General features: G+C 50.3%; 1 protein-coding gene across 2 annotated transcripts; it reads left to right on the forward strand.

The window, feature by feature from the left end:
* The first annotated feature begins 1,170 nt into the window (after positions 1–1,170).
* Positions 1,171–20,666, forward strand: STK11IP (serine/threonine kinase 11 interacting protein). Of its 2 annotated transcripts, XM_065638215.1 has the most exons (24): positions 1,171–1,280; positions 1,391–1,593; positions 3,629–3,703; positions 4,012–4,107; positions 4,987–5,094; positions 5,302–5,373; positions 6,240–6,369; positions 6,554–6,657; positions 7,296–7,385; positions 8,423–8,464; positions 8,957–9,124; positions 9,405–9,486; positions 9,594–9,959; positions 10,142–10,332; positions 11,283–11,393; positions 12,175–12,370; positions 13,877–14,371; positions 16,003–16,118; positions 16,310–16,407; positions 16,599–16,777; positions 17,033–17,117; positions 17,589–17,671; positions 19,177–19,403; positions 19,721–20,666. In XM_065638215.1, exons 1-24 carry the CDS (start codon positions 1,229–1,231, stop codon positions 19,859–19,861), a joined length of 3,510 nt encoding a protein of 1,169 aa, XP_065494287.1. In that variant the 5' UTR covers positions 1,171–1,228; the 3' UTR covers positions 19,862–20,666. The 2 variants fall into 2 exon arrangements, with proteins under 2 accessions (XP_065494287.1, XP_065494288.1); XM_065638216.1 differs by lacking the exons at positions 17,033–17,117; positions 19,721–20,666 and having other exon boundaries at positions 19,177–19,260.
* The last annotated feature ends 1,224 nt before the right edge of the window (positions 20,667–21,890 follow it).

The raw sequence follows: 21,890 nt of genomic DNA on the forward strand, positions 1-21,890 counted from the left end.
AAGGGTTTAACCTGTGTATCTCTCTGCCACATGGCTATGCTGAAACTAAGAACACAGAAGTATTTTATAAGGCTTAGATATTTTAATGAATCCTATACCCTACTGAACTAGCCTGGATGAACCCTCATAGCCATTCCCTTCCGAAGCACCTGCTCCATTCCCTGACTCTCCCTTCACAGGCCCTTTACAGCGGTACCAGACGGGACAGAGCTCACACAGCCAACAGACACATACACAAACACACAGGAACAAAACCTACTCCAGATCGAAGAATCGGCACCAGTGACAACAAGACACCCCTCCGCTGGACATTCGGACGGCTCTGACAGACACACATACAGCCGGAGGAGTGAAAGGACATAGGCAGGCACTGAGGATGCACTGCAGCATGTACCATGCCATACTGTGCCATGCCATGCTGTGCCATGCAACCCCTCGGGTGCGGTGCACGGGACCACACCGCGCACCGGGCACTGCACCGTGCCCAGGACTGTGCCGCCGGCTGTGCCCATGCACCGTGCCCCGTGCCATGCACCCCCCGCACCGCGCCATGCACCACGCAGTGCCCTGCACCCTGCCATGCACGGTGCCGTGACCCGCACCCTAACATGCACCGGACCGCCCTGTGCATGCCGGGGCTGCCCAGGCTCTGCGGGGAAGCGGCGCCCGCCACGCGTGTCCGCGGCGCCCGTGGGCTGCTGCCGCCGGGGCAGCGGAGGGACAAGCGCCAGGGCCCGCCCCGCCCCCCGGCCCCCGCCCGGCCCGTACCTCGCACCGCCGGAGAAGCAGAGCCGCCCGCCGCCGCGCCGCGCCCCGGCCCCGCCACCGCGCTCCGCCCGACACGTGCCGCGCCGGCGGCGGGCGGCGCTGCGGCCCCGGCCTCCCGCCGGCCCTGCGCAGGGCGCGGCGCAGGCCCGCCGCCCCTCCCGGGCCGCCCCCGCTTACCGGTGGGGCTGCGGGGCGGCGGCGCGGGGCGCTCCCCCGGCGGCGCGGGGCGGCGGCGGGGCGGGGGCCGGGGGGTGCGGGCCCCGCCGGGCGGGAGGGGGACGCTGGGGCGGGCTCCATGGCAACCGGATGTAAGCGGCGGCGCTCTAGCCGCGGCGGTCGCTTCGTCGTTGCGGCGGAAGGGCGCGTCTCTGTGGTAACGCGGAAGTGCGAGGGGCCGGCGGCGGCGTGGGACGGCAGCGGCAGGGCCGCGGTCACCGCCGCCTCGGTGTTCCCCCCGCAGATGGCGGCGGAGACGCTGGTGCACGGCCTGGCGCGGCTGCTGCAGGACGCGGGTGAGTGGCAGCCGGTGCGGGTCCCGCTGAGCCGGGCCGGGCCGCGGTGAAGGCCCCGGTGTGGGGGCAGCAGCGCTCACGGCCCGGCCCGGCCTTCCCCTTCCCCGCAGGGGACCTCGTCCTGGACGGCTCCAGCACGCTGACGCTGCTCACCCCCACTCTGCAGCACCTCACGCAGGTCTTCGAGCAGCACCTGGGCTCCCGCAACCAGAACCGGGGCTTCGTGGCGCTGCCCTCGCACCCCGCCGAGACCGCCGCCATCCTGCAGGCGCAGTTCCTCTTCGACGTCCTGCAGAAGACTCACTCCCTGAAGGTCCGTACCTGCTGGGGCCGGGGGTGCTGCACGGCTGGCCGGTGGCAGTGGCAGGCACAGCTGCCAGTGTCAGACACAGCTGCCAGTGTCAGAGTGGCCTCCTTTGGTGCCCATTGACCCCGTCTTATGTGTGTACCGTGTGGGTCTGGCAGCTCTCACAGGGCTGTTGTGTGGAGTCGTAGTCCAGCATGACAGTGTATGGGTGCTTCCTCTAGGATCAGTCATGCAACTCAGCGGAAAGTTTTTCAGAGTTAAAAACAGGGGCAGCGGGGGTTAATTATGTTCTGACCTTGATAGGGTGTTGACATTGTTGGGAAAATGATTATTTCCTGAAACGCTTGAGCAATTCGGGCAGTATTTGACAGCTGAGCACGGCTGAGTGCTCCCTGAGTGGGGACTGATCTACACAAGGCAGCAGACATTTGCGGTTGGACATTGGGTACACCCACTACTCTGAGACCTGCTGCTTCTTATTTCTGAATTTTATGTGCTCCTGCCTGATAAGTGGTTCTGGTTGATCTGTTTCACAGCATGGGACATTGCTAGTAATGTGTCTTTGTTAATTTTAAGAAGGCTGTAAAAAAAAAATATAAAAGCACAGAGCTAGGGATTCTTCCGAGGGCTTTTTGAAAGGTGGCATGTGTTACAACACTGCACGTGATTCCACTGCTAGGAGGATAGTAGAGTTGCAATGGGCTCAAAAAGGGAAGGGGAATTAGCAGCTGTTCTTAGGTTCCACAGTGGTGCTCAGGTGGTGTTGTGGCTGAGCACTGCAGCCTGTGGTGTCTTTTAAAAGTGTTTTCCATATGAAACAGATTGGAGAGATTATCTGAATGTTGTTAGGAGGATTTTGTAGCAGTGTGCTGAGGGTAGAGACCGGAGTGGGTCTCAGAGCCTGTGGAGAAACACGGATCCCCTGGCAGGAGGATGTTGTGGTGAGGGCTTGTGTTAACCAAAAAAATGGGCTCTTTCTGTAACAAGTCTGTAAGGAAGGGGAAGCTACCTGTTGTGGTGCAGATTTGCTTGGCGAAACTAATAATTTATATCAGCCTGATCAGATTCTTAAGACAGTGGAGGGAGAGGAGACGGTCAGGACACAGAACAAGGATGGCATCTGAAATAAATACTAAAATTGATCATCAGAGCTTCCCAGTGCAAGCTCCCCCTGCAAATGGTCCTGTTCCACATGCAGCATCAGTGCTGGCAGGCAGTGGGCAGTGATTCATCGCCACCAGGGCTGTAGTGGTGGAAGCGGTCGTGGTGATGAGGCCTTGGGATGTCTGTTCTGCACCTGATGAGTCACTTTGGCGTGAACGTGGATGTAGCTGGCAGAGATGGTCTCTCCATTTGTACTCTGGTGTCTGCAGTGGAAGCGTTAACTGCTTCATTACTCACTTTGAAATACTGTTTATGCACTGTCCGTAGAAAGCATAAGAAGCTGGATTTAATAAGCTGCTTTGTGGTATATGAACACAGCCTCAGTACCCTGTGGGGAAGGAGCCTGTGGTTGCGCTACAGGATGCAGAGAAGAGGTTTGCAGGTACTTCAGTCTAATGCTAACAGTGTCTTGGAGACCAGCTCTGTTTTCCATTTTATCTGCTTGTGATTTGCCTTATTTGGCCTGTTCTTGTGAAATGCACAGGCACACCTCCCACCAGTGTGCTAGTTCAGCTCATTTGCTCGATAAACATAGCTCCAGCAGTTAGATTTGTCTTTATTTAGTAGATTTTTTAGTGGTGACTGATCAGGAATCCGGCTGTCAGACCTCGCTGTGCTTCTGAAAGTAGCGAAGCCACGTGGGCAGGGGAGAAGAAAAGGAACTCTGTGGTCTGGCAGATTGCTGTCTTGTGCTTGCTAACGTGCTTTTCTCTTTGACCTCTGTTGAACTATGGGGCCAGGAGACAGCACAGATACAGCGCTGGGGAGAGCTTGTTAGCGAGCAGCTGAGCTGGAGGGGGGGCCTATTCAAGGTGCTGCAGTCAGTGCATCAGCACAAATTAAGGTTGACATGAGACTTCTTTTCTGATTTCTCTAGCTCGTTCATGTTCCAAACTGTGTTTTGCAGTCTGCTGTGAAGATTTTCCCTTTCAAGTCCCTCCGGCATCTGGAAGTAAGTATAGGAGGCAGAACTGGCTTTGAGTCTTGCTGTTTGGGTTTTCTTGAGTTAGTTTTGTGGTTGTAGAATGTGTCTACTCCTAAAAACTGAGTAGGCTTTTGTGGCTTCCCTAGAAGGCTAAGTCTAAACTGCAACACTTGCTTGGGGTAAAACTTGGATATGAGCAGAAGCTGGAGTGTTAGGGAGGGAGGCTCCAGCAGGGAAATGGGAGATCCCTTGCAGAGATGGGCCTGGGATGGCAGCTCCTCTTACACTGCGGTATTTTGATGTATGTTGTCCTTACTTTCTCATCACTGCTGCAGTTGAGGTCTGTCCCTCCACACTGCCTCCAGGGACTGCGATTTGTCTATTCTCAGCTGGAATCTCTAACCTGTTGCAAATGTATCAGTACGCTGGAGGTGAGTGTCTCTGTGCAGCTCATGGGGAAAATTGCAGGAGAAAGCCTGTCTTGATCCTATAGCCCTTCACCCAGGGAAGATGTGGGATACACCATTAACCATTTTACCAATCCATGTTGTGTGTGCTTTTTTTCTCCCTTTCCCATTCTGGGGTCCTACAGTGTTGAAGTATTTCATGGTTGAATACACATGTACTCTGTGGTCTCCTTTTAACTGCTTGACCATTCTGCATGTCTAGCTGTTTCCACATTCAAAGGCCTGCAGCAGATTGATATTTATTCCATTGTACCTCAGCAGTGTTAAATTAGAGCTAATTGTCAGAGGGAATACTGTGCCCCAGTGTCTTATCTGCTCTGGTGCCCATCAGGTTTCTGAAACATGAAGGCAGCCTCCAGCTGCAGAGAACTGAGTAGTGTGGGCTGTGCGAGCGTGGGGCTGTGGCCTTCTGTCTGTGGCACAGGAGCAGCTGCCTGCTGGGGAGCAGGGGCTGCTGGTGGGAGATGCTTTGAGAGGTTCTTTTATCTGCCAGAGCACAAATTGTCTGGCCAAGGTGTGTGTATCTTCTGTGTCTGTGCTTTGATGGAGGTCTGAAAAAGGTTTTGTTAGCATAAATATTTGTGCTTAGTGTTCAGAGCCTACAAATTGTAACGTGTTAGGTTAACTTCCCACTTGAGTGTAGGAAGCAAAAGTATCTCCCCTTCTTTCTAAATATCTAGCCATGGAATTCCCACCATCTCAAAATACTTGAATTAGTGACATGAAAGTCATCGCCATTCTAGGCCAAGGCAGGGTCTGTACGCCAGCCTTGTTCTAGACTAGCTGTTCCCCTGTGTTCATCTGCTGTTACTGTAACAGCTAGTACTCCTCTCTCCTTCCTAGGAAATCATTGCAGCCTGTGGTGGAGATCTGAGCTGTGCTCTCCCGTGGCTGGAATTACAGACTGTGAACTTCAGCTATAACTCAATCACTGCCTTGGATGACTCACTGGTGAGTGGGGCTTCCTTCTTGCGTGACTGAAGGGGAAGGAGGAGGTGACCACAGCCAAGAACCAGGCACTCCTTTACTGATGCTGTTAGGTCTGGGTGGGAGGGAGTAGGCAGTGTTAATTTTGCTGGCCTCTCCCAGCAGGACAGGGTTTCCATGCTGCAGTGGAGACATTTGTAGGATCTGATCTAGTATCTTTTTGTCCTTCAGCAATTACTGAATGCTCTGAGAGTCCTGGATTTGAGTCACAACAAGATCCAGGATTGTGAGCACTATTTAACGGTGAGTATCTTGGGCTGAGCACTGGAGTTTCCCTGTATGGAAAGGACACTGTCAGAGTGCTGTAATCGTTGACCATGTGCTTGGTAGGTGAAGTATAACAAAAGAAACTGGAGATGTGGCCCGGCAGGCATGTGATTTAGAGCTAGTGCTTGCAGCCTTGGAAATGTTTTCCTGTATGTGCAGCCTCTGAGACAGAGAAGGCAGCATGCCTCATCCACTCTAAGACAGGAGAGTTAGCTATGTGTATCACTCTGTGTGTCACTGTGTGTGTCACTTAGCTCTCCAGTGTGGCTGAGTGCTAAATACAGAGATGCATACAGCGTGCACTGTACGTACAGTCACACATGCAGTGTGCACTCCACTGCAGCCAAGACTTCGCTCTAATAAGTGCAGCAGGTGGGAATTCTGTAGCCAAGTGTGGGGCTGTAGAGACTGCTGGTAGCATTTCCTTCTTGCTCTCAGAAATCTCCTGTCAGCTACTTTAGAAAGGTGGTAGTCCATCACAGTGGCATGTGTGTCATTCATCATCATCTTTGGAAAGGTAAGAAAGGGCTTCTTTTGGTAGTTCAGTCCTTTTGCTGAGGCAGGGGCTCCAGTCCCTTTCTGTGCTCCACTAAGTTGATGAGGAAGGAGAAAGCTGCTCCTAGCAAATTTTGTGAAGTTAGATCATGCTGAGTGCCCCTAGACAAACCACTCCGAATGTGAATGTGTAAGTCTTGCTGCAGAAATAGTCTTGAGAAACTCACTTGTTAGATGATATTGGTGGGATGGAGAGAATGGTAGGGGCTAGTGCCCTCTCTTGAGTCCAGTGTGAGACTTTGAGCTAAGGTCCCAATTGATCTGCTGCTGCTCTTCTCTCTGAACAGACCCTTACAGAGCTGGAGTACCTCAATCTGGCTTATAACTTCCTGTCCAAGGTGCCAAACCTTGGCATCTTCAGCCGATCCAAGCTGGTGACCCTGATCCTGCGCAACAACGAACTTGACAGCATTAATGGTGAGCCCACAAGGGAGGAGCCCGTCTGGGTTTGAGGCATTTCTCTCTTCCTAGAGGAGGAACAGAACTTGAAGTCTTGGGCACAACTATTTTTACTAGGGTTCAGTTTGGGAGGAGAGGGGTAGGCGGGAGGGTCCTAAGTTACATTTTCTAGCATGCTGATGGTTTCTTGCTTTGTTTGCAGGGGTTGAACAGCTGGTGAATCTGCAGCACCTGGATGTGGCCTATAACCTGCTGCTGGAACATGCTCAGCTGGCACCATTGTCCACCCTACACTATGTAAAAAAAGTAAGCACAAAACCTGATGGGTTGGTCGATTAGAGATATCATGGTCAGGGGGTGCAAGGTGGCTACCGTGTGGTGAGAAGAAAGTTTTGAAAGATCAGTTCAACTCCTGGGCATTTAATTTTAATGTGGGAAGCTGATGAGGGAGCCTTGGAGAGACATCTGCATTTCGGCATTCATTTTCGGTGGCCTGTGCTGAAGCTAACCCTTTTCCATGTATTCATCCCCATGTACTTGCTCCCCTTTTCTCATTTTAACACTGTCAAGTTCAGTAATGATCCTCCTCTAATACTGTTGTGGATTTGTGTGTTCAGAGAAGGCTGAAGGGTGATAACTGCAGTCACTATAGTGCTTGCAAAGGAAGATAGCCTGCAGAGGACTGTACTCTCAACACTTCTCAGAGTCATTACTGAAAAAGCTAATGATTTAGCAGCATGAGTAGGAAGTACTTTAATTTCCTTCTGTATTTGCTGGACAAATTTCCGGAAGCATTGTAAAAGCTTAGTACTTTCCTGGCTTGATCACTATTCCACTGCAAGGATATTTCCTGAAGCAGAGAGAAAGCCTGGAGCCTGCAGGCAGATCACATCAGGGTATAGAATATTGCTTCTAGTAACAATTTCTCTATTTTCTCTACCCAGCTGCATTTAGAGGGAAACCCATTATGGTTCCATCAAAACCACCGATCTGCAACCCTTGTACATCTGTCTCCCAGGGCAGCCTCCTCCAATGTGAGTATTACCACATGCTTTCTGCCCCTGCTGTTGAAGATGTAGGGTGTTTTGACACGTGGGGCAAATGAGGGCAAAGAATTTCATAAACCTGAAAACTTATTCCAGTGGTGTAACAGTGTTGATTGTTTTGTATGGGTTTATCCTTAAATTTTTAAATGGTGTGCTCGCCAGGGCAGACAGAGTTGAATACTGATCTCAGGTTTGCAAGACCTCAGATCTTAGCACATCTTCACTGTCTACTTTGTCAGTTTTGCTTACTGATGGTCCCAAGACTTTACTCTGTTCCTGCTAGTGTCTGTGTAGCTGGACTTTGGAAAGAGGGGACTCACTATCTCGGCCCACCTTGCGTAACCGCATACTCCTTTGGCAGCCATGGCCACCTCTTTCTTTCTCCCCCTCACTCTGCTCTCAGCTAGGTGTCAGTCACTGTTTCCCTTGTACTCTGGTGCTTAGGTCAGTTCTTGGTAATCTGATTTTAAATAAAGAAGCCAGCAAAGACAGCATTCTGGCAATTTAGCAAAGTCAATTTGCTTGCTATGGGTCAGAGGTCTTTCAGAGCTGGTCAACCTTTCACATTAGTGGCAAATGGCTGGATTCATTGTCTTCAAACTGCATCTTGGAACAAGCTTTTACTGAGCTCAAGTTACTGGAAGCTAGGTAGACTCAGGCTAGAAGCAGGTTACAGGCTTTGAGGTGAAAGTGAGTACGTCTCAAAACAATTCATGAGTTGTTGCAGAATAATCTGTTGTATCACTTCCGCGAACTGTCACGGATATGTTTCTGGGAGTCATAAAGTCTGTAAACAGGAAAAACCACAATAGTCCCTTCCGGCCTTATATGCTGTTAGGTCAGGTAGCTACGACTAAAAGAGTGATGGACAGGCAGGAACAGGGTTGTTTCTGGTTAGTCTTTGCAGTTTTGTGCCAGGGATCCCAACCTGAGGGTGGCCTGAAGGGGAATAGGAGTCAGCAGATGTTGTCCTGGGTGTGTGCCAGCCAAGTGGAATCTGACTGCAAATGGGTCTCTAATTACAGTTCCTCTTGGACGGGGAGCCACTCTCTTCCTCGGACCTAATGGTAAGTACAATTGCTGTAAACTGATCTTACTGGCTTTGGGAGTGGGAACTCTGACAGGTTTTTGCATCATCATGTGCCCCATTAAGTCTGTGTGGGCTGCCTTGACTCTGACACAGTTAATTTTGGCTCAGCCTGTGCTGATTCCTGCTAATTGTTGGGACTGGCCAGTGTATCTTATTCTGTCTTATGTAGCCTTGCAGAACTTGGAGCCTTGCCTGTTTCCTTTTCAGGGACTATCTGGTACTTGACACTTGAATTACATGTCAGCAAAACAAACAGTTGCCTGGTTCCCATCTGCTGTTCTTAAGAAAGGCAGAGATTGAGTTAAATTGGAGTGGTTGTGATAAACAATCCAGTCAGCCAGGCAGGATCTGTTGTCACCATTTGGACTGAGATGGTGAGGGGCCGGGAAGTTGTCAGCCTGAGTTGTGGCTTGGTTACCTTGTCTCCCCTTTGCACTCAGCAGGCAACTTTCTCTTCTTCTGCCTTTAGTACCTTCCGAGGCTTGTGCAAAGTGTGTCACAGTCCATCCACACTTCTACCTCAGAGAAGACCACGCTGGACCGCAGTGCTCTGGACAGTTCCTGTGCTGCAGACTTCAGTGACAGTCAGTCCCCAGCAGAGAATGTGGCTGTCAGGCGCCCTCGAAAGAAAAGCAAGGTCAGGGACTGAGACTGTCATTTGGGGTGAAGGGGCTGCCTCGGCATGAAAGCCTTGTGCTGTGTGATGCAGTCTTCTACCAACTGTGTGGTGCTGAGCCTCCACTGTGTGTTAGGAAGGGTCTGGGCTTAAAATCAGTCTTGATATACTGTGACAAATGTTTCACAGTGTGCTTCTGCACGGTTATAGCTATGAACCCTTCAGGTTGGCAGAGCCCCTCATCAGATGCTGTTTTGGTCATTCTGGTGCCTCCCAACTATTCTTATCCTGTTTGTTCCAGGGAAAAGTCAAAGTGCGCAGAGCGAGCATTTCGGAGCCCAGTGACACAGAACATGAGCCCCAGCCTTTATCTCTCTCTGCTGGTGAGGCTTGTCTTCTTCCTCAGTAACACAGCAGCTGAACTGCCACAGTCAGAGAAGTGCTCTGGCATGGTGTCTGTTTTCGTACTTCCCCAGTTTTCTCTCTGCAGGCCTGGTCCTGCAGCATCAGAAGGAGATGAAGCGCTTGGACAGCTTCAGAGATCGCTTTGGTGTTGACTGGCTGCAGTACAAGAGACACCTGGAGGAGCATGACCAAGTACCTGTCATCTGCCGTAGCCATTCTGCAGATGAGATTGTGGGCAGACCTGCTGCCATGGACTTGCAGAGTGAGAGCTCTGACCCAGAGCAAGGAAAACCCCAAGTATCCCAGAAGGAATCCTCTCCTCCTTTAGATGATACTGAGAAGGAGGAAGAGCCTGAAGTGCAGCTGGATGAGCCTGTGGAAGGAGAACAGAGAGAAGAAGAGGAGGCAGATGAGCTAATGCTGGGAGAGGAAGAAGAGGAGAAGCCAGAAGGTAAACAAGTCCTTTCACTGCTGTGTTTGAAGGCTTGGATGACAATAAAAGAGATGGGTCAAACGTGATATCCCTGAAGCTTTATCATGCTGCTCAGTATTGTGCAACTTCTAAAGGCTTGGGCCAAGCAAACCTGAAGGCCTGGTGTGTGTACTGACCTGTACTCTTGTCGTGTTTGGCAGTGGACCTTTGCCAGCCAGTGCTGGTGAGCCAAATAGAAGGGGAAGGGGACCCAGAGCCAGACTGGATCTTCCTGCGAGTCACAGCTAAGCATGTGATTGAGGTGGAGCTGAAAGCTGCCAGAGTCCTCCACAAGCTGGAGCTGAAATGCCTGCAAAAGGTGGAGACCTCTGAGATGAGCTGGAAGAGGATGGTGAGTTAAGCCTCTGTATGAGCCTTTGGCATCTTTCTCCCTGTGTGAGCCAGCATCCTAGATTTGGGCTTCTGTCAGAGTCCCTGCAGGTCTTTTCCTTGCTCCTGCAAAGCCTGAGTGCTTGAGCATCTCTTCCACCCAATGCATGTGTATCTAACAGCATCTCTATTGCTTAGAGTACCTGTGATAAGGCAGCAGAAGCCAGCACCATTTCTGTTCCAAAGCTGGAGTTTAAATGGTAGCTGGACTTGTTCCAGTGTGCAGGAATGAGAGACTTCTAAAAAAGAGCCTAAATGAAATGGAGACCTCCTTCCCATCCACTCCTTGCTGGGATATCACCCTGGCCTTGCAGGACTGTTTGTGGATTGCACTTTTCCTTAGTGCAGCACTGATCCTAGCGGGATGTTTAGAAAGGCACTGGGAGCTCAGTGGGTGGTTCTCCATCCGCTCTAGGTGCATGCTTTAGCTCTACCAGCCCTATTTTGCTTTTGTGGTTCTTTAGAAAGGGAGTTTGGAAATATACTTTTCGTCGTTGTAGGGTTTAACATTCAATGTGTGCATGGACATGTTCACAGGCTTCTCTAGTACTGTTTTCACCAAAAGCTCCAACTCTTTTTTTTCTTCCTGCCTTTGTACCTCGTGAATGTTTGTGGCTTCACATTCTTCTGACATACCTTTGTGAAAAGGTGGTGTGTTTTGAGATGCTTTTTTCTGGAATTTGAAGCTTACTGCTGTCCTCGGCACTAAGGTACTTTATTTTTTTTTAATTTTATTTATTTATTTATGCCCATTTTACCAGGCTCCCAAATGCTATCAGTTATGGAGGGTTACTCAGGGCTTACTAAGTTAGGTGCTTGTATGGCCGCATTTCAGCCAGTTGCAAACTAATGTAGTCTGTAAACTGAATGCTGTGGCCTCTTTCTAGAACTGGCATTTTCTGTCTCCTGCAGGACCTGGAGCGAGTTTTTCCTGTCCTGGTGTTGCATTTCAGCTACATTCGCAAGGACCGGCAGAAGCGCAAATATGTGGTGCTTGACGACTGCCCAGAGCAGTGTCTACAGGTAGGGAAGGCTGGAGGGGGCAGCCTGGGGAGGGGGCATTTGCTACTGAAAGACACTGAATTTTTCCAGCCAGCATGGGGCCCCTGTTCCCTGCTGCCCTGTGGCAGCTTGTGTCTGGCTTATAAGTTGAGGATTTCTCCTGCTGCACAAATGACCTGTGGAGGGCCCTGTGAGCATGGCCATGGGCAGTGGAGCTCCTGGAGCATAAAGGTGCTCTCAAGGAGAAAGCCTTGCAGTTTTCTCCCTGTTGGGAAGAAAAGTTAGTAGTAAAGTTAGTGCTCCTTACTTGTTGTGCATGTGCAACGTAATGTTCCCTGGGTACTGAGTGATGTAGTAGCCTGTAGTTATCCCTCTGGGCAGTGAGTGTCAGTGCTATGGCAGCTCTGGTCTGCACAGCTGCTGTAGCAACTCTGGTCTCAAATCCAAGCATTTTCTTGATGTACTGTTGTTTAAGTACATTTAAACAAGTTGTTACAGAGAAGGCACAAATAGATGGGACCTTTGAGACCAGAGTTCCAGGAAAAACTTGTCAATATGTAGATACAAGGCACAGACCTGCAAAAACAAGTTCTCTTGGTCTTCTGCAGTGAAGCTCTGTGCCCTTCGCAAGTCTTGCACAGACTGACTGTGGTACTATGTTAGCTGGAAAATAGCTCTGCACCCCTTGCACTCTGAAGTGCTGTAATGAGGCATGTGAGGAAACTTGGTGTCAGAGGCTTGCTTTTATTAGGATGGTTATAGCTGCCTGCTAGCACTCTTTTCCCTGTGCTGCTACTTTTAGTGTGTCCTTGAAGTGTTGTCCCCAGCTGTTGAGGAGAATCGGCGAAATCAGGACCAGGAGAAGGGATCTGCAAAGCTCCAGTGTCTGAAATGCAAGTGGGAGTTTTCACAGTCCCTGGCTCCCTGGCATCAAGGTTCCTATCCTTCAGAGGTTGAAGATGCCAAAATCCTGGAGACCCTGGTTGCCTCAAATCAAGGTAGGATGTAGTGCCCAGAAGAAGGATGCTTGCTGATGCCCAGGCAGACTGCCAGAATGGCAGCTGCAGTGCGGAGTGTGGAATGTATAGGTGAGGGTGGTGCCTTGGCTGTACTGGAATTGAAACCTGTTGTGGGATATACTCTCACTTGGCCCACTTGGGCTGGGAAGAGCCTGCCTTGTTCACTGGCAGGAATAAGTGACAGTTTTAAGATTAAGCAAACAGCACCCCTGTTGTGGGTGGCCTGAGGTCTGGGAGAACACAGGGGTGCTGGAAACTGGAGATGGCCCACAGAAATCTGAAATCTGGGAGAGGTGTTAAAGGTCATGTAGCCTCTTGCCCTTTTGAAACTGTGGTCAGTTCTGCCACAGAGATTAATATTTTAAAGAGTTTTTGCTAATGGAGGCTTCAGGGGAGTCTGCTGCAGTATTTCAGGTAAAACTTTGGCTGTTAAAACAACGGGAACCCTAACCTAAGTCTCCATGGCTGTGATTTTAAGCCCACTCTTTCTTCTCTTATGGGGAATGATTTATTCCTTTCTTTGTACTTGAAGGCCATTGGTCTCCCCCCGTGACTAGTCCCATCTTCTGTCTTGTAGACTAAATACACTCAACTCACTAGATAATTTGCTTGTCAGTCGTATCTCATACAACGCAGTTATTCTTGGTCGTCTCCTTTGTCCTCTTTCCCATTTGTCCACATTTTTCTTCAGGTATCTGAAAATAGATGTGGTATTTTGGCTGGGACATGGCTAGTGCTGAACAGGCATCTTCTGATTGCTGAGTTTTTCAAAGCTCAGTTTATATTTGAAGTGGGGAGTTCCCAGCCTTAGCTCAGAAGATGCTGCTCATTTGACGAAGTGTCCTGGGATCGAGTTCTGCTGTGAGGGCAGAAGTCCTGTCCTGGTGGCAGTACTTTTCTCCACCCCAGGATACTTTCTTCCCTCGCCAGGGTAGTGGGAGTCCCAAGATCCAGCTGGAAGCCTGCTGTGGTGTGGGTGAAGGGAGCATTAGGAACTGGGGCCAGAAGGGATAAGGACAGCTGGAGAAGGGACATGACATGGTTGTGGTTTGGCTGGCTGGGAGGATAAACCAAACTGGGGACGGAGGTGGCTAAGGGAGGTTGGGTTGACTGGTCGTGGATTTGGGTTTCAAAGGCAATGGGAGCACTTGTGGACATGAAGTGGAGGAAAATCATGAGACAAAGCCCTGACGTAGTTTTGGTTGCAACTACAGCACCCACTGGTCACCCTAGATCTGAGCAGAAGTATTGCAGGTGGATGTTGGTACTGATCCAGAATTTTTTGTTGATTTGTGAGGGGAGGTGTTTAGGATATGATTTGGAACAGAGTTACTCAACAAGCTGCTTGAGTCAGATAATAACTGTTGTCTGCTTTGAAAGGGATGGTTTGTGGTTTTCAGAGAAAAAAAAAAAAAAAGTCAAGTAAAATCTTGTTGGGGGAGAACTGTTCTGGTTTTTCTTTATCCCTAACAAGATCTTCCACAGATGCTTCAGCAGCTGGTGAGCCCATAGCCTGTCCCAGTTGTTCCAGTGACCATGTGGTCATCCTGCCTTCAGAGGTGTGCTCCAGCACACCTTTGCCATCTGGCCCTGATAGCACAAGTGAGGACCTGTCAGACTCTGTCCTGGAGGGAGGCAGCCAGCAGGAAGGCCCAGAGGAAGCGCCTGCCCTGGCCAGTGAGAGTGGGAAGTTCTACATTGGCGGGGAGGACAGCTCGGAGATGGATACCAGCAACAGCACCAGGACCCCAGAGCTGAGTGGCGAGCATGACGGCACGCTCCCTTCCAGCTCTCGCAGTTCAGATGTGGGCTGCAGGAAGAAGGAGCTGGGCATGAAGAGCCAGTACTTGTCCCTCAGCCACACAGACACCAACGGAGGCAGCTTGATGGGCAGCTACCATTACAGCGGCTCTCGCGGGCCCACTCCTTCCCAGCTCTCTTTGAACTCTGAGTCCGAGGAAACGTGGAATCTCAGTCCCCGTGAGTATGCGGGAGCTGTGCAGGGTTTAGGGGTTTGCACAGCTTGGGGCTGGCTTTATCGCTGGTGCTTGCAGGGTGCACCACCTCCTGTTCCATGGGGAAAGGGGAGTCATCTAGTGTGAGTGGCAGCGGCTGTGATTCTTGTGAGCAGAGTTTTTCATTCCCCTTTCTGTTCAATCCTCTTGCCTGAAGGCAGGGAAAACTGAGTCAGCTCCTAATCTCTGGTATTGCTCAGACTCTGAGTAACAGGGTCTTGTTCTGGCAGCAGCACTGCTCAGTTCCAGACACGCTTTGTTCCTGTGACACCAGTGAGCTGCCAGCTGGAGCATTACCTTTGGAGATGGTATGGACAATTTCTCTGTATTTATTCTCTGGCTTATGTGCAGTGTGAGGCTGGCGTGTTTGAACGAAGCTCTGGTTAGTGGATCTACAGTTACTTGTGCTTTGCTCCATGGCCTTTGCGAGCTTCAGATGACAAAGCCTATCCAAAAGAAGAGACTGTGTGCTGGCTGTGTGAGGTCTGTTGTGCAAGATAGCAGTTACTGGGAGGTCCACGAATGCTTTTTGTGAAGCGCCTTGGATTTCCGATGCAGCAGACTGCCTTTTCTTGGGCATCCGCTTGTGATTTACAGAATAACCGAAGAGTAACTGAGGTTATCTGTTCCAGCCCAAGTGATTCTATTGCAACTGCAGTCTAGTGCTGGTTTGCAAACCCACCAGCTTCTTAGAGACCTCCTGCAGACTTTCAAGACTGTGCCTCTGAAGAGGAGTTGGTATAGCACCTGTGTTTAGGATTGCCATGTTTGGTTTTGTGCACTCAAAGTATAAGAAATAAAACAGTCTCTTGTTTTGGGTCAAATCACAAGGTCCCAATTTAAAACTGAGCCCATGAAAAAGTTCCTGCGGAGGAGAAGTCGATTAGTGTAGCGTTTCTGGTGGAGAACAGGCTCCGCTGGGAAGTGTATTGTGGCTGTTGTAGAAATTATTTGGTCACACAATTGCATGACAAACTTAATTATGTTTTTAAGCAGTTTTATTAGTGTCTTCCTCAGTCCCCTTTAACCTTACCACAGTTGAACTCAGAGTTTAAAAAGCTGACCTGAGCTGACACTAGCTGAAATGGGAAATGTCTTTCTGGCTTTGTGATTAAAGAATTGCCCTCCTGCCAAATCTGGCAGCAAAGCAGTGTCCTCCTGTGACTAAACAGCTGAGCATAGTTTGAAGGATGGGTTAGACCAAAGCTTTGTAGATCTGAAAAAGCAAGTGTTGGAGTTCCCTCATGTCTCCACATTGAGACCTGTAGCCTGGAGAGCCCTGTCTTGGGCCCTTTGGCTTGAGACCTGATGGAAGTGGTGTGCAGAGGGGGTGACACTGCTGCCCTGGTGCTGGTCTGCGTGCTTGGGCAGCACCTGGTGAAAAAAAAATCAATACAATCAAATTAAACGGTATTCCCTGAAAATAAAGCAAACAATTTCAGAACAAATATGAGGCCTTGGTACTTATTTTAAAAATGTTCTTGAAGCTTCACTGATTGTTTGCTGCTACCCTTATCTACAGTCCTGCTGAATAAAGCTATAGCCGTAGCTTTGGTCAGTGGGCAGAGAGTCAGTGCTGCCCTTCGCTCTCCTCAGCTGTAAACGGCGTCCTGAACACGAGGGACTTCCGTTGTGTGGATCATCGCCTGAAGCTGTACCTGGACATGGAGGTTTTTGAGGAGAATGCTGAGGAGTTCCAGTGCTTCCTCAAGGTGAGCTTCTGCAGCACCACTTCTACGGCTCCTTGGCTGTCCTGCTTGCCACCCTGTGGGTTCTGCACTGGGGTGGCATCCCAGAGACTGTGGGGTGTGAATGGAGCTGAAGGGTGTTTGAGTCGGTCCTTTCCATGGGTGGGCTGGCAAGGGGCAGGCCAGTGCTGTGACCCACCCTCTCCATGCTCTAGGTGGTCATGGTGAAGTTTGGCCGACAAGGAGAGTTCCTCTCAATCCTGGTTGCCTCTGATCTCAAGGTTTATGTGCTGGAAGTCACTGGGGCTATCAGGTGAGGAGAATAGTGGCAAGTGGGACCCTGCAGCAAGGCTGCGAGTGCCACGTAGTGCCAGCCTGTGCTAGCCTTACCCTGGAGGTGTAGCGACATGCAGAGGCTCTTCTGGCAATCCCTCCTGCTGCAATCTGATGTGGGAGAGGAGTTGGGGCAGCCTGCTGCAGCTGAGGGCTGTACTCTGTGATTAGGGGACAACCTGCAGACTGGCTGAAGAAGAATGACTCTCACTACCTGTATGATATTTCCCATCTGGAAGTGGGACTGTGCCACCAGAGCTTGCGAATGGAATTTGAGAACCCGAAAGCCTCATACAATCTGCTGATCCGGAACCAAAGCTGCTGTGACCAGTTCCTGCAGAATTTGACACGTAAGAATAGAGCTGTAGGAGGGGAGCAGGGGGGAAGAGGATTTGGAAGATTTGCTCTCAGAGACCTACCAGGAGACCTGTAGTTGGGTGTTTGTTGGAAATTCACTACTTGCCAGCTCAGAAAAAAAGTTGGAGGAGAACCCCACTTGTATAATAACTTCCAGTGCCTCTCTGTAGACTAGAGAACCATCCTGTGCTGTTATGTACTGTCCTTGGGCTTGCAATAAAAGATGTCTACCTTCTCCCTCTCTTTAGATCTCATGCAGGAGCTACCTGCTAAACACAGGAGTAAGGTGAAGGAAATACCCACTGTGGAAATGAATCCACAACATTGGCTATGGTAAGAACAGCTTCTGAGAGGTTGGGGTTTCGGATATAAGAGGCTGTCTGCTTGTCCAGCAGTGCCTGGGCAGCATAGTGCTCGAAACAGAGCAGCACAGGAAGAGACTCCGCTGGAGTGGCAGCTAGGCTTAAGGCAGCTGGCTCAAATACCTACTGCTCAGGGGTTGAGCAGGCAAAAGGGTGTCTGACTGAGCAAGGCAGGGCAACTCTGGCTCTCCTGGAGGAGCCTGAACAGAATATAATGGAGGTGGGAAAAGGGAGAGGCATACAGCAGCCTGCTCCCTTGCAAGAAGCATTTGCTTCCTAGCTGGCAAGGTGATAGAGTAACAGGAGACAGAGGAATTTTGCAACATCTAGAAGAAATGGGTCTCTCACTTCCCCAAGAGGACAGTGAACAGTAGCTAGCTCACAGCAAACCCAGCCTGGAAACAGTGCTTCCTTGATCGGCATGCTGTTGTATCTCTTCCAGGCCTCTGCTGGATTCCAAGACCACAGATTCTGCAGCTGCAGATGATGCTTGTTTCTTCTACCTGCTGGCCTATCTGATCCAAGGTACAGGAGATCTTAGTGACGAGGTGACCCACACCTTGTGCTGTCTGCTTACATGTTTGTGTTTTTAGTGTACAGTCTGTAGGAAAAGAGCTGGGCAACTGGTCCTGCAGCGAGATGGGGCAGGGGCATGGGTGAGGGCTCTTTTTTTGGTGTTGAGATGTGTGGGATAGCAGTATGCTTTATCCCATATAGCCAGTGAGTCTCCCAGCGTGTGGAAGTCCAGGCTCTAGGGAGAGTAGTTGGTCTTGCACACCAGGTTTGGTGACAACTCGGTATGGTTTCTGAGAAGCTGGAGATTAAGGGCTGGATTGTTGCCCTGAGCTGAGGAAAAACCAGCTGTGTGTGACCCCTCAGCTTGTGTGAGGAGCTGAAAGGCTCCTCAGTTTGGGAAAACAGAAGCAGGTGTCTGGAACCCAAGACGATAGAACAGAAGCAGCCTGCTGGAGCGCATCAAGTTCTGTTCAGGGCTTGCTGAGAGCCAAATGTGCTAAACCTGGGACTTGAGTCTTCAATGAACAATTCCAGTGTTGTCTTAGCTTGGGACGCTGGAAAAAGTAACGTAGCTGTTAATCACATTCTGATCAGTGAGTTACTGCTTTTGCACCCTTGTTCACCATTGGCCATCGGGGGAGTATGAGAGAAGGAGAATCAGAAGGAATCTGTGGGCAGGTTGTTTATTGGTCTCCTCAAGCTGAGTAAATAGCCTGTGGGAGGGAGAACTTAAAGTGCATTTTTCTTACTCTACAGTTGTCTCCTTTTTTAGAGTATGGTGCCCAAAACTGGACACAGTTCCAGCTGAGGCCTCAATGCCAAGTAAACAGGACTAATTAAACATCCTATTTCTGATATTGCTACTAATTCCCAAGAGTGAGATGTGACAAGAAAAGCAACGTTGCTGTAGCAGGTTGTGATCCCCTGTGACCTCAGACAGTTCAGCTAGTGGTTTCCTGTTTCTGTGCATCTGACTTATTCCCAAGTTCTCATGCTTTTCATTTGCATCCACTGAAATCAGCTGGATAATAGTTATGCACTCTACAGATTATTAAAACTACTTTGCTTCCTGCCATACTTCCAACTTGGTATTGAACTTTATGTATGTGCTCTCTGTTCCAACCGCCAGATGTCTGCAGCCAGATGAATCCAGGCCAAAAAAGGCAACCCTTTAGCTGGAGCTGCTGACTTTTAACCAAGAAGTAGTTAAGTGTTGTTTAAGAGCTCAAAGGACTCGATTGTCTTTTCCTGCCTTACATGAGGACATAGGCTGGACAATGCTTACTGAGCAGTGCTCTTTTATATGCGTGCTCCTGCAATGAGCTTGGATAAGCTGGTCAAGCATGGCCACATTCAGCTACCCTGCTCCCTTCAGTCGGGAAGCTGGATAAGGCTGTTCACCCAGATACTCTTGCTGGAAAGGATTTCCCTAGGGGAAGAATGGAAAGCAAAGCTGGTTCTGTGGTGACTCAGGCTCTCAGCAAAGCCTCTCCTCTTCCCTTGTATCCTTTTAGGGGCATCTGCTTTCCCTGTGACCCTGCTGAGCACTCGAAACACGCTGTTTCTGTTGGAGGAGAATCACCAGTGGCAGGTGCAGCCCTCCTTAGATGAAGACCACGGGGCAGAAACACCTCCTAGGAGCAGCATCCAGTTGAAGGAGAAGCAGCCGATCAGCAGTATTAGCAATGTCATAACCTATCGCCTCTGTCCTTGTGATATCAAGCTGATGCTTTATGATGAGGTAACCAGGAGGTGGTCACGGGGCACATGAGATGCTGAGGGCTGGATTGCGCTCAGATCCTGTTCTTGCCAAGAGTGTCTCGGGGCTGTCATCTCCCATCCTAACCTAGGGGCTTGCACCACAGAGGCAGGGGAGCACAGCGAATTGCTGCTGTACAAAAGTCATGCAGGGACACTTCCATGGCTGGCAGCAGAGAGGGAGGAGAATACCACTTAAGAATTGGGAGGAACTGGCAGCTGTGCTGGGGAATGGCAGCTCAGGGCTGATCGGTGCCATTGAGGCTATACCCTGCTCATCCGCCTCCCTCTCTTTCCCAGGTGCTGAAGGTGGAGAGCACTTGGCACATCCGCACAGAGTGCCCGGAGCTCCTGGTAGAGCTGGTGGAGTGGATCCGCGGGCCCTGGGAGGAGATGTTCTCCATTGAGCTACGGAAGGCTGTGTACGAGGGACTGGAGTGAGCTTGCCAGCTGTAGGCAAGCAAGATCTGGGAGTCAAGAGTGCTGCTGTGCTGGCCATGGTGGTGTCTCCCACTCCCATCTGACCTTGCTGTCCTTGTCCTGTGGCCTCTGCTTTCTACTCTGTTTTTGCCCCTGGCCCTTCTTGGTGAAGAGGAGGGGAGCACAGAGTGGTCCAGGCTGCACAGTCACTCACTTGCACTGGGCTGGCCATGGAAGCGGGAGGTGGAGGGTGTTCCCTGTAATACTGCATAAGCTACACAAAGTTTTAACTTGGCAGTGTCTGCTAGTTTTCTTCAAGGTCATATGGAGTGTCACTGAGGGAAGAGGGGAGCCAGGCCAGAGCATGTTCAGTGGGACACACAGTGGTAATAGGCAAGCAGCAGCCCAGAGGCAGTGGGGTGCTGTGGCCTTTCTAGCAGGTGTATTTGCTGCCTTCCTAGCTGTCTCAGAACAGATGCCATCATCTGCTGCTGAGTTTGTTTTTTTTTTTTCTTTTGTCCTTCCTCTCTGTCTTGTCCACGGCTTCCCTAAAGCTGCCTGCTTCAAACAGGAGCCTGATTGCACAAGGGGATGAGGCATGTTGTACTGTTAACTCCACAGAGAGCCCTTACCTGCCTGCCTGGCAGGGCATGGCTCCATGTGCTGCTGTCGTCTTTCACTGTCACTGGGGAGGGAGGAGCTGCGAGGCTCTTAGCACAGAATTGTGTTGTGCATCGCTTAGGAGTCCGGACCCTGGTGGGCACTGGCAGGTAAAAGTGAGGCTTGGGCTTTTCTGAGCAGTCCAAAAGCAAGAGTCTATTTTAACATGAGTTTTACTATTTTCTATTGTAATAAAAGCTTATATTTATTGAATTGTCACGTTTTCCGTGTTTCATCCTCTTGCACTGCTGTAATGCCCTTGTAAGGTCTTGCATACAAGTTCTGCAGTACCCTCAAGGGTTCCCCAACATCACACAGGGTTCACTCTTCCCCTCCTGTTCAGGGTGAGTGCTGATGAGCAGCTAGGCTTCTCCACCTGCCTGGCTCCCAAGCAGCAACCAAGGAGCAAGGCCCAAACGGGATTAGATTGACAGCAGGTACTGGTTGTGTTCTCCTGTGACAATTGTCCTCAGGTGAGCATCCTGTGGGCTTCCAGCTCCAGCTAGTTGCTTACTGGCTGTACAGGCCCCCAGGTTCTTCCCTGTACCAGGCTTTACTTTGTCTCAAACTGTCCTGCACAGAGTTAAATGCTGCTGCCTGGCCTGGGCTTGCTGTGCCACAGAGTCTCTGTACCCTGCCCAGGGCAGAGCAAGTGAAGAAGCCACGTGTGGTGTTTCAATGCAGCTGAAGCTTCCTGTGGGGGTGAGCAGAAATGGACCTGTTCACATGAAGGTGCTGCCAAGTGGGATCTGATACCCCCAAAGAGGACCTTTACTGATGTCTGCTTTTCCTAGGGCACTGTCTTTGTCTTGCTATAAGTGTTCAAGCCACAGTTTCAGAGCAGGTTTTCCCACAGTTGAATCCTTAGTGACAAAACCTCTATGTTGAGGTGAGCTTGATTTCTTTGTCATTCAGTGACCTGATGCCCGTTTTCTTTGGATACTGAGTACAGTAGCTCTTTGCAACAGTCTCTACGACATCCAAACTTTCCGCATACCCAAAGTTGGTGTCTGTGGCCTCAGCTTCCAACATTAAAACACAGGAGTGACTGGGTCCCACAGCATTCCACTGCTCCTGTCTCACCTGGGCAGATGAAATAATGTTTCTCTCCCTGCTCAAACCCAGCTATGCCACCCTCATAGCCTTAGGAGAGCGGGAAGTTCTGTTTCTGTACTTTGTGGTGGTCTGAAGGCCACCTCGCAGCACACTGTTGGATGCTTTCTTGGAATTGCTGTACCATTAGAATTTCTCCTGTCACTTCCAGAAGCAGTTGAGTTGCTGAAGGCCAACAGTGGCTGATATTTTTATCTAGCCTTCTACAGACTTGATTGACAAGATCTATATTGTCTTGAGGCAGATGTCACAATGCATTCCGCTTTCTCCCCTATTC

This window comes from Caloenas nicobarica, chromosome 6 (genome assembly GCF_036013445.1).
Source record: "Caloenas nicobarica isolate bCalNic1 chromosome 6, bCalNic1.hap1, whole genome shotgun sequence".
Taxonomy (NCBI): Eukaryota; Metazoa; Chordata; class Aves; order Columbiformes; family Columbidae; genus Caloenas; species Caloenas nicobarica.